The sequence below is a fragment of the Prionailurus viverrinus genome, chromosome E2 (assembly GCF_022837055.1).
Source record: "Prionailurus viverrinus isolate Anna chromosome E2, UM_Priviv_1.0, whole genome shotgun sequence".
NCBI lineage: Eukaryota > Metazoa > Chordata > Mammalia > Carnivora > Felidae > Prionailurus > Prionailurus viverrinus.
In genome coordinates, this window is record NC_062575.1 from 46259431 (window position 1) to 46272421 (window position 12991).

Sequence of the window (12991 nt, forward strand, 5' to 3'; positions counted from 1 at the left end):
CTCTGTACTAAGCTTAGAGTTCTCTCTCTCCTTCTCTCTCTGTCCCTACCCCACCCATTCTCTCTCTCCCTCTCTCTCTCTCCCTCTCTCTCTCTCTATTTCTCTCAAAATAAATAAATAAACGTAAAAAAGAAAGAATTGTATAAAATGTCCAGTATTGTGGCAAAAAATCGCAAGGCATACAAAGAAACAGGAAAATATGGCCCATTCAAAGGAAAAAAATAAACCAACAGAAACTGTTCTGGAAAAAGACCTGATGGCATATATACCAGACAGACTGTAAAACAACCGTCTTAAAGATAGACAACTAAAGGAAGATGTGGATAAAGTCACTAAAACTGTATATGAACAAAACAAAAACCAATAAAGAACTAGAAAACCTAAGCAGATGCCAAGAAGTAGTTCTGGAACTAAAAAGTACAAGAACCCAAATGAAAAATTCACTAGAGGGATTCAAAGACAGGTTTGAGAAGGCAGAAAGAATCAGTGCACTTGAAGATAGGACAATAGAAAGTATCTAGTCTGCGGATTAGAAAGAAAAAAAAAGTAGAAGGAAAGTGAACAGAGCCTATAGGACCTGTGGGACAGCATCAAGCAGCTAAACATATGTATTTTGGGAGTCGCAGAAAGAGCAGAAAGAGACAACATTTGAAGTAACAATAGCTGAAAAACTTCCCAAATTTTATGAAAGATGTAAATATAAACATACAGGCTCAACAAACTAAAGTAGGATGAACTCAGACATCTGTACCAAGATGCATTATAATCAAACTTTCAAAAGTCAAAGACAATCTTGAAAGCAACAAGAGAGTAGCAAATAATTATACACAGTGATCCTCAGTAAGATGATCAGATTTCTCATCAGAAACACTAGGGATCAGAAGGTAGTGGGCCTATATATATATATATATATATATATATATATATATATATATATATACAGTGTGCTAAAAGACAAAAACTGTGAACCAAGAATCCTATATCCAAGAAAACTGTGTTTCAAAAGGGATAAAATAAGACATTTTTAGATAAAAGCCAAGAGAGTTTGTGACCACTTTACCTTACCTCCTCTGCAAGAAATGTTTAAGGGATTCTTGCAAGGTGAAATAAAAGGACACTAGACAGTAACTAGAAGCCATATAGAGAAATACAGAATTCAATAAAGGTAAATAGATGAGCAATTATAAAAGCTATTATTGTAACAATAGCTTGTAACTACTTTTTCTCTTCTGCGTCATTTAAGAGACTGATAAAGTTAACAAACAAAACCCCACAATGTTAGTCTAAAAGCTAGTATTATTGGTAACTTTGGTTTGTAGCTCCAAATCTTGTTTTCTACTTAATTGGAGTAACTAATACTTTAAGAGACTGAGTTTGTTTTTTGGCACAAATGTATAAAGATGTAATTTTGTGACATTGACAATCACAGGGGGTGGGGACTGAGACATAAAGGAGTAGTGTTATTGAAATTAAGTGTATGTTATTGAAATTAAGCTGGTATAAATTCAAATTAAAGAGTTATAACTTGGGGCGCCTGGGTGGCTCAGTCGGTTGAGCGTCGGACTTCGGCTCAGGTCATGATCTCGCGGTCCGTGGGTTCAAGCCCGCGTCGGGCTCTGGGCTGATGGCTCAGAGCCTGGAGCCTGCTTCCGATTCTGTGTCTCCCTCTCTCTCTGCCCCTCCCCCGTTCATGCTTTGTCTCTCTCTGTCTCAAAAATAAATAAATGTTAAAAAAAAATTAAAAAAAAAAAGAGTTATAACTTTAGGACATTAAATGTAACCCTCCCCCAGTAATAACAACGAAAATAGCCATACACAAAAGAAGATCCAGTTGGCGCTTGAACAACATGGGTTTAAACTGTGCAGGTCCATTTATATGTGTAGTTTTTAAAGTATAGTACCATAAATGTATTTTCTTTTCCTTATGATTTTCTTAATAATTTTTTTTTCACTAGCTTACTTTATTGTAAGAATAGAGTATATTGGGGCCCCTGGGTGCCTCAGTCAGTTGAGCGTCCAGCTCTTGATTTCAGCTTAGGTCATGATCTCACCGTTCGTTGGATCAAGCCCCATGTCGGGCTCCATACTGACAGCATGGAGCCTGCTTGGGATTCTCTCTCCCCGTCTCTCTTTGCCCCTCACCCGCTCTTGCTCTCTCTCCCTCTCTCTCTGAGAATAAATAAATAAACAACAAAGAATAGAGTATATAATACATATAACATGAAATATGTGTTAATTAACTGCTTATGTTATCATTAAAGCTTTTGGTTAACAGTGAGCTATTAGTTAAGTTTTGAGGGTGTGAAAAGTCATATGCAGATTTTTGACTGGGCATTTGTTACCTTTAAACCCCTTTATTGTGCAAGGGTCAACTGTACATAAAAGGAATGAGAAAGGAATATAAATATTTCTCTACAAAAGTCAACTAAAAGAAGTGAAAAGAATAAAAAGAAGACTGTAGTATGCAGGAAATGAGAGACAAACTTAACTTCCTGACTTCAAGAATTCCCATAAAGCTATAGGAATCAGGATGGCATTGTATTATTGGTGAAAGAATAAATGCATCCTTGGAACTGAATAGAAAGCCCGGAAACAGACTTATACAAATATACTCAGCTGATCCTTGACAAAGGAGTAAAGGCAATCCAATGGAGAAAGGATAGTCTTTTTCACAAATGTTACTGGAACAACTGAACATACACACTTAAAAAAAAATCTCAATATTGATGTCATACGTTTTCACAGAAATTAACTCAAAATAGATCATAGTCCTTAATGTAAAATGAAAATTATAAAACTTCAGAACAGAGGGGAAAATCTAGGTGATTTGGGGCTCAGAATGAGTTTTTATATAAACACCTAAAACTATAATCATGAACACAAAAGATACAGTTGGTTTTCATTAAAATTAAAAACTTCTGAGTGAATGACAGTTATGAGAATGAAAAGGCAAATCACAGAATGGGAGAAAAATCTTTGCAAGACAGTACCTGGTAAAGGACTTATATATAAAATATACAAAGAATTCTTGAAACTCAATAACAAAAGAACCCAGTTTAAATGTGGCCAAGAGATCTGAACTGATGCCTCACTAGAGAAGATAAACTCATGGCAAATAAGTATATGAAAAGATATTCAGATATCATGTCATCAGGGTATCACATTTTTTTTTATTTATTTATTTATTTATTTATTTATTTATTTATTTATTTATTTATTTTAACGTTCATTTATTTTTGAGACAGAGATAGACAGAGCATGAACAGGGGAGGGACAGAGAGAGAGGGAGACACAGAATCTGAAACAGGCTCCAGGCTCTGAGCAGTCAGCACAGAGCCCGAAGCAGGGCTTGAACTCACGGACCGTGAGATCATGACCTGAGCCGAAGTCGGCCGCTTAACCGACCGAGCCACCCAGGCACCCCAGGGTATCACATTTTTAAAGAACCATGGGATGTAACTACAGGTCTCTTAGAATGACTAAAATCCAAGACACTGACAGCTCCAAATAGTGTCAAGAATGTAGGGCAACAGAAACTCTCTTTCATTGTTGATGGGAATGCAAAATAGTACAGCCCCTTTGGAAGACAGTTTGACACATTCTTACAAAACTAAATGTAGTCCAACCAGCAAAGAAATTGAATTGGTTATCAAAAATCCCCCAACAAATAAGAGTCCTGGGCCAGATGACTCCCCAGGGGAATTCTACCAGACATTTAAAGCAGAGGTGATACCTATTCTTCTCAAACTGTTCCAAAAAATAGAAATCGAAGGAAAGCCTCCAAACTCATTCTATGAAGCCTGCATTACCTTGATTCCCAAACCAGACAAAGACCCCACTAAAAAGGACAATTACAGGCCAATATCCCTGATGAATCTGGATGAATTGAATTCAACAGTACTTAAAAAAAAATTATTCACCATGATCAAGTGGGATTCATTCCTGGGCTGCAGGGCAGGTTCAATTTTGCAAATCAGTCAGTGTGATACATCACAACGATGAAAAAGAGTATAAGAACCTTATGATCCTGTCAGTAGATGCAGAAAAAAGCATTTGACAAAATACAGCATCCTTTCTTGATAAAAACCCTCAAGAAAGTCTGGATAGAAGGAACATACCTTAATATAAAAGCCATATATGAAAGGTCCACAGCCAGTATCATCCTCAATGGGGAACAACTGAGAGCTTTTCCCCTGAGATCAGGAACATGACAGGGATGTCTACTCTTACCACTATTGTTCAACTAGTGTTGGAATCAGATAACACAAATAAAAGGCATCCAAATTGGCAAAGAAGTCAGACTTTCACTTTTTGCAGATGACATGATACTTTACATGGAAAACCTGAAAGATGCCACCAAAAAACTACTAGAGCTGATATGGGAACTCAGTAAATTCACAGGATATAAAATCAGTGTACAGAAATCGGTTTCATTTCTGTACACCAATAATGAAGCAACAGAAAGATAGTAAGGAATAAGTCGCATTTACAATTGCACCAAAACCCACAAGATACCTAGGAATAAATCTAACCAACAAGGTGAAAGATCTGTACACCAAAAACTGTAGAAAACTTATGAAAGAAATTGAAGAAGACACAAGTGGAAAAACATTCCATGTTCATGGAACGGAAGAATAAATACTGTTAAAATGTCGATAACTACGCAAAGCAATCTATACATTCAATGCAATCCCTATCAAAATAACACCAGCATTCTTCACAGAGCTAGAACAAACAATCCTAAAATTTGTATGGAACCACAAAAGACCCTGAATAGCCAAAGTAGTGTTGAAAAAACCAAAGCTGGAGGCATCTCAATCCCGGACTTTAACCTGTACTACAAAGCTATAATCATCAAGACACTATGGTATTGGCACAAAAACAGACACCTGGATCAATGGAATAGAATAGAAAACCCTGAAGTGGACCCCAAAATATATGGCCAACCAATCTTCAACAAAACAGGAAAGATTACCCAATGGAAAAAACAGTCTCTTTAGCAAATGGTGCTAGGAGAACTGCATAGCAACATACAGAAGAAGGAAACTGGACCACTTTCTTACACCATACACAAAAGTAAAGCATCGCTTATCATCAGGGAAATACAAATCAAAATCATAAGGAGATATCACTTCACACCAGTCAGAATGGCTAAAATTGACAACTCAGGAAACAACAGATGTTGGCAAGGGTGTGGAGAAAAGGAAGCCCTCTTACACTGTTGGTGAGAAAGTAAACTGGTACAGCGACTCTGGAAAACAGTGTGAAGGTTCTTCAAAAAAACTAAAGATAGAGCTACCCTATGACCCAGCAATTGCACTATTAGGAATTTATCCAAAGGATACAAAAATGCTGATTCGAAGGAGCACATGCAGCGCTATCAACAATTGCCAAATTATGGAAAGAGCCCAAATGTCCCATCAACCGATGAATGTATTAAGAAGATGTAATACATAATACATACATACATACATACATACATACCCACATACAATGGAATAGTGATATATACATACATACATACATACATACATACACACACACACACACACACACACACAATGGAATACTACGCGGTGATGAAAAATCATGAAATCTTGCCATCTGCAACAATGTGGATAGAACTGGAGGGTATTATACTAAGCGAAACAAGTCAGTCAGAGAAAGACATGTGATTTCACTCATGTGGAATTTGAGAAACTTAACAGATGAACATAGAGGAAGGGAAGGGAAAATAAGATAAAAACAGAGAGGGAGTCAAAACATAAGAGACTCTTAAAGACAGAGAATAAACTGTGGGATGATGGGAGTGGGTTAAGTGAGTGACAGGCATTAAGGAGGGCACTTTTTGGGATGAGCATTGGGTGTCATATGTAAGAGATGAATCACTGGGTTCTACTCTTGAAGCCAACTACACTGTATGTTAACTAACTTGAAAAAAACAAAACAAAACAAAATAAACATAGTTTTGGTATATGATCCTGCAATTGTGCTCCTAGATATTTACCCAAATAAATTGAAAACTTTTGTTCATACAAAAACCTGCACATAAGTTTATAGAAGCTTGTTCATAATTGCCAAAACTTGAAAGCAACCAAGATGCCCTTCATTTAGTAATTGGATAAACAATGTAGTTAATCCATACAAAGGAATATTATTCAGAAATGAAAAATAACTATCAAACCATGAGACCATGAAAATGCTTAGTGTCTTGTTAAGTGAAAGGAGCCAGTTTGAAGAGTTTACATATATTATGATTCTAACTACATCACATTCTGGAAAAGGCAAATATTAGAGTTGGGAAAGCAATCAGTGGTTGCCTGGATTTGGGGAGGGAGGAGGAATAACTAGGTGGAGTACAGGGGATTTTTAAGTAAACTATTCTGTGCGATACTGTAATGGTGACTACATGACATTATGCATTTGGCAACACCCATATAACTTTATAACACAAAGAGTGAACCCTAATGTAAACTATTGGATTCAGTTAATAATATATCAATAAAGCTTCATCAGTTATAACAAATGTACTACACCAGTGCAAAGTATTAAGATATTAATAATAAGAGAGTGGCAAGGAAAGAGAGAACTCTGACTTTTGGTCAGTTTTTCTATAAACCTAAAACCTAAGACTGCTCTAAGAAAATGCATTAATTAAAAAAAAAAAAACAAAGTAAACTATAGCATGAGTTCATACCAGTATTTCCAATTCAGATTCTTTTTAAATTTTTTTTTCAACATTTATTTATTTTTGGGACAGAGAGAGACAGAGCATGAACGGGGGAGGGGCAGAGAGAGAGGGGGACACAGAATCTGAAACAGGCTCCAGGCTCTGAGCCATCAGCCCAGAGCCCGACGCGGGGCTCGAACTCACGGACCGCGAGATCGTGACCTGGCTGAAGTCGGACGCCTAACCGACTGCGCCACCCAGGCACCCCTCAGATTCTTAATTATAGGGTTTTTATTTAACCCTTTTAATGATCTTATATCTGTATCCATTTTCTCCCATGCTAAGACTCCCAGTTATCGTGAACACTAAAAATTATAGGATTGGAATATCATATAATTACTTATTTTATCCTACCTTATAAATATAAGTCTCTAAAAGAAGATCAGCATTACTACCAATAGTATGGTTACTCAAAACAGTTTGAGTCAATTGTTTTGGCAATTCTTTTTTTTCCCCCATGTATATTTCAGTCAAATTACTATATTTGAAAGTTCTTTGAAATAATTTCTTTGGTTATTCCAACAATTGTAAATAGTGTTGTTTTCTTAATTCAGTATTTTCCACTTTTACGCTGTGGTTGTTATAATTTGTTTTATAATAACAGAAAATATTTATGTAGCTCCAAAATGAAATTTACAAAACAAGTTGTATTGAAAGAGGTCTTCTATCCTTGCCCCCCCCCACTTATTCCTTCTTCACCCTGCAATCCATCCCCCCTTTAAAAAAATAAAAGCAAATGTACTTTATACATGCATACTTACTCTTCTCCCTTTCTTCCTAAGAGAAAAGGCATAACTATACATGCTTTTCTCGCATACACATTTTCTCGCAATTAATAATGTATGTAAACAGCATTTCATATTAATATATTCCCCTTTTTTAACTGCTGCATAGTACTTTGTGATGTGGGTATACCATGAATTACTTCCATCAGTCATCTAATAGACAATTGGGTTATAGTTTTTAAATTGTTTTAATGTTTATTTATTTTTGAGATAGAGAGAGAGAGAGCGTGCGCACAAGTGGGGAAGGGACAGAGAGAGGGGGAGACATAGAATCCAAAGCAGGCTCCAGGCTCTGAGCTGTCACCGGAACCGACGTGGGGCTTGAGCTCACAAACTGTGAGATCATGACCTGAGCCAAAGTTGGATGCTCAACTAACTGAGCCACCCGGGCACCCCCAATTAGATTATTTTTTATCTCTTGCTTTAACACATTGTGCTTCAGTTTTTGTGCATCATGTTTTTGACATTTTGTTAGGGCAATTTTGGGATTGATTTCACAGAAGTGGAGTTGTTAGATCAAAAGATATATGTAATTATGCTAAATACTGCTGTATTTCCTTTCATAGGTTCCTTTGTACCATTCATATTCTTACTAGTAATGTCTATAAGTACCAATTTCCTTACAGTCTTGCTAATAGTATTTGATGTCACATTTGGAAATGCCCTATTCCAAGAGGTAAGAAATAGCATCTCTGTAGTTTTTTAAAAGTACGTTATTAAGATATATTTCACATACTGTACAGTTTACCCATTTCTGTAAACAGTGATGACTTTTATTATATTAACAGTCTCATATAGCCATCACAATTTGAGGACATTTTTATCACTCCAGCAAGAAATCCAATATCTTGTAGTAGCAAGATACTCTGTGTCTCTGTCCATCCCCCAGCCCTGTTCAGCTACTGATGTTTCTGTCTATGTGGATTCGCCTACTTTGGATAATTCATATAAAAGAAGTCATACAATATGTGGTCTTTTGTGACTAGCTTTTTTAACTAAGCATAATATTTTCAAAGTTTATTCATATTGTAGCATGTGTCAATATTTTTATTGCCAAATATTCTATTGTAAGGATACACCACATTTTTACCCATTCATCAATTAATGAGTGACTTGTTTCCACCTTATGCTTATTATGATTAATGCTGTTATGGACATTGTTTTTGTGTTTTTATATAGATATGTTTTCAATTCTCTTGGCTCTATACTTATGAGTGGATTTTTGGGTTATGTGGGAACTCTATGTTGGACACTTCTCTTGGGCATATAACTGGGAGTAAAATTGCATGGTAATATGGAAACTATGTTAACTTTTTGAGGAAGTACAAAATTGTTTTACAAAGCAGCTGTACCATTTTACATTCCCATCAGCAAGCTGTGAGGATTCCAATTTCTTCATATCTTCACCTCTGTTTAGCTTTAATTTGCATTTATCTTATGAGCAAAGTTGAGTATATTTTCATATGGTTAAAAGCTACTTACATTACTTTTCTATCAACTGTCCCATTTTCTTAGACTATTTTTACATAGTGTTGGTGCCCAGTTTTATATGGTAGTCTTTTTTTTCTAGTCTAATTTTAGAAACTGTTTATATATTAGGGATATTGCAACCTGGCAAATATTTTTTCCAAGTTTGTCATTTTACTTAACCTAACCTTAACCGTGTTTTTGACATGCCAACCTTTCTTTTTTCTTTAACCATAGTGCAGTCATTTTTATCAAATTATGACTAGGAAAGTCTTCCCCATTCCTAGTTTATAGAAGAAGTCCCCCAAATTTTATTCCAATATATGTATGTTTTCATTCCTGTAAATATGGATGTCTGATCCATTTGGAATTTATCCAGCTGTAAGATATGCAGAATTAATCCAGTTTTCTTTTTTTGATGTGTTTATCTGTATGTTTACCAATTTCATTTATTAAAAAGAGTTCATGTTTTTCCTACTGATTTGAGCTGCCAGCTTTTATTATGTACTAAATTTGCACTTATAATTGTTTCTGGATTTTTCTTTTCTGTTCCATTGGTTCCATTGACATCTTATGACTATGATACTCAATTTGAGTCTACTGTTTCTACCTTAGAAATTTCATTTTTCAAGGAATATGAAAATAACATTTTCTTTCTTTTTACCTTATAGCCTGGGAATCCAGATGTGAGACCAAAAAGCTGTTCTCAACAAAAGGAATTTATGAAATAGAATCATCTCAGTGGGAGATCATAGAACAGCTTACAAGACTTAAGTGTGATTGTAAAAGTCTTCAAGATGATAGGGAATGCAAAGACCAGTTTGAAAGCCAATTGGGAAATAAAGAGGGATTTTTCAAGCAACTACTAATCACTTGTAAAGGAATCCCCAATTTTAGCCAGACTGCATCCCTTATGTTAAAACAAAGAATTAATTTTCCTGAGAAGTCCTATGAATGTGAAGCATGCAGAAAATACTTTATCCATGGCTTTCAACTGACTGAACATCAGAAAGCTCATTCTGATGAAAAATTCTATGAATGTAAAGAATGTGGACAGGCCTTTATTCGGGGTTCAGAACTTACTTACCATCAGAGAGTTCATGTTGTTAAGAAACCCTATGAATGTAAGGAATGTGGAAAAGCCTTTATTTGTGCCTCACAGCTTACTTATCATCAAAGAATTCATACTGGGGAGAAACCTTATAAATGTAAAGAGTGTGGGAAGGCCTTTATACGTGGCTCTCACCTTACCCAGCATCAAAGAATTCATACTGGTGAACGACCCTATGAATGTAATGAATGTGGTAAGGCCTTTTTTCGTGGTTCTCAACTTACTTACCACCAGAGAGTTCATACTGCAGAGAAACCCTATCAATGTAAAGAATGTGGAAAGGCCTTTATTCGTGGCTCCCAACTTACTGAACATCAGAGAATTCATACGGGTGAGAAACCCTATGAATGTAAGAAATGTGGGAAAGCCTTTAGTTATGGATCACAGCTTACCCTGCATCACAGACTTCATACTGGTGAAAAGCCCTATAAATGTAAAGACTGTGAAATGTCCTTTATTTGTGGCTCACAACTTACCGAACATCAGAGGATTCATACAGGTAAGAAACCACATGAATGTAAGCAGTGTGGGAAGGCTTTTAACTATGGCTCACAGCTTATTCGACACCAGAGGATTCACACTGGAGAGAAACCCTATGAATGTCAAGAATGTGGGAAGTCATTTATTCGTGGCTCACAACTTACTGAACATCAAAAAATTCACACTGGTGAAAAACCTTTTGAATGTAAGGAATGTGGGAAAGCCTTTATTCGTGGCTCACATCTTACTCAGCATCAGAGGATTCATACTGGTCAAAAACCCTATGAATGTAAAGAGTGTGGGAAGGCCTTTATTTATAGCTCACAACTGACTCAGCATCAGAGAATTCATACAGGTGAGAATCCCTATGAATGTAAGCAGTGTGGGAAGATCTTTATTTGTGCCTCACAACTTACTTTACATCAGATTTCTCATTCTGGTAAGAAGCCATATGAATGTAAAGAATGTGGTAAGGCTTTTATTCGTGGCTCACAGCTGACTTACCATCAGAGAGTTCATACTGGTGAGAAGCCCTATGAGTGTAATGAATGTGGGAAAGCCTTTATTCGTGGTTCACATCTTACTCAGCATCAGAGAATTCATACTGGTGAGAAACCATACAAATGTAATGAATGTGGGAAGGCCTTTAATCGTGGCTCACAACTTACTCAACATCAGAGAATTCATTCTGGTGAGAAGCCTTATAAATGTAACGAATGTGGTAAGGACTTCAGACGTAATTCACACCTCACTCAACATCATAAACTTCATAATTGAGAAAAACTTTATGAAAATATAAATTTATTAAATCCTTTGATTGCTCATTGATACTCAGCTTTGGAATATCAGAAAATTCAGATTATGAAAGTGGGAATCCTTTTTTACTTTCATCCATAGGTAACTCTATCAGAAAATTCAAACAGAGAGAGGCTAGTGTAATATAATGGAGAATCAGTTTCCATCATTTTTCAATCTTTGTTAGACATTGGTGAATTTATACAAGAGCACAACCATAAAATGTAGGGTTTTCTTGTTTGGCATCATTCTCTTGTTCAGCATGATCTGAACTCCACCATTTACTACACATGTATTCCTTTGGAAAAAGCTAGTTAACCCCTGTTTGCTTTAGTTTTTTCATTTATAAAACATTAAAATCACTCTCATTATAATGATTTAAAGATGCAAATACATAAAAAGACTTAAAGCAATGTGTAATACATAGTTTATATTAAATAAATATTAGTTATTACTGTAATTGTGTTTTTTCAGTATTTTAAAATTGTTTCCTTCTGGGCTCAAGAATCATTTTATTTTTTTTTTTAATTGAAGTATAGTTGACATACAATGTTATTTTAATTTCAGGTATATATCATAGTGATTTGACAATTCTGTACTTTACTCAATACTGACCAAAATAAGTGTCATTACCATCTGTCACAATACCACATTATTGCAGTATTATTGACTATACTCCATATGCTGTACTTTTCATCCCTATGATTTGTTTATTTAATTAATTTATTGATAGATTGATTTTATAACTGGAAGTTTGTACCTCTTAATCCCCTTCACCTATTTCATCCATCTTCCAAACCCCCTCCCCTCTGGCAACCACCAGTTCTCTGTATTTATGATTATATTTCTATTTTTGTGTTTTAGATCCCAGATTAAGTGAAATCAGATGGTATTTGTCTTTCTCTGACTTATTTCACTCAGCATAATGTCCTTTAAGTCTATCCATATTGTTGCAAATGGCAAGATCTCATTTTTTTTATAGCTGAGTAATATTACATTGTATATACATACTACATCTTCTTTATTCACCTGTTGATGGATATTTAGGTTGCTTCCATATCTTAGCTATTGTAAATAATGCAATAAACATTGGGGTGCATATATCTTTTCAAATCAGTGTTTTCATTTCCTTTGGGTAAATACTGAAGTAGTGGAATTACTAGATAGTATGGTATTTCTATTTTTAATTTTTTGAGGAAACTTCATATATTTTCCACAGTGGTTGCATCAATTTACATTCCCACCGACAGTGCAGGGAGGTTTCCTTTTTTCAGTATTTTAATTGTATACTATTATAGAATTCAAATGAGAGGAAGACTTTTCAAATACAGTACATAAGGTAAATCTTTTATCATTCTTACTAATCATCAGATAAATGATTTTGGAGCAGAACTTCCTCATATAATTAATGTGAGGTTGTACCTCATTCTGAACATTAAAATTCTTACTAGAAGGAAACCTTAAGGAAAAAAATAACTTTTTAGGTGTTACAAATGAAGCTATTTATGAACATTTGTGTATAGATTTTTATGTGAATGTAAATTTCCATTTCTCTGGTATAAATGCCTAAGAGTACAATTTCTTGGCCTTACACAAAAGTCACGTTTTCTCATACAAGAAATG

At 35.3% G+C, this 12991-nt stretch overlaps 1 protein-coding gene across 2 annotated transcripts in view; it reads left to right on the plus strand.

The window, feature by feature from the left end:
* The window catches only part of LOC125153539 (zinc finger protein 420-like), a 58808-nt gene extending 46680 nt beyond the window's left edge, over positions 1–12128 (plus strand). For both annotated transcript variants that reach the window (XM_047836790.1, XM_047836791.1), the window contains one exon: positions 9654–12128. In XM_047836790.1, coding sequence (XP_047692746.1) covers positions 9654–11350 — 1697 coding nt within the window. In that variant the 3' untranslated portion in view covers positions 11351–12128. The remainder of the gene's footprint in view (positions 1–9653) is intronic.
* The last annotated feature ends 863 nt before the right edge of the window (positions 12129–12991 follow it).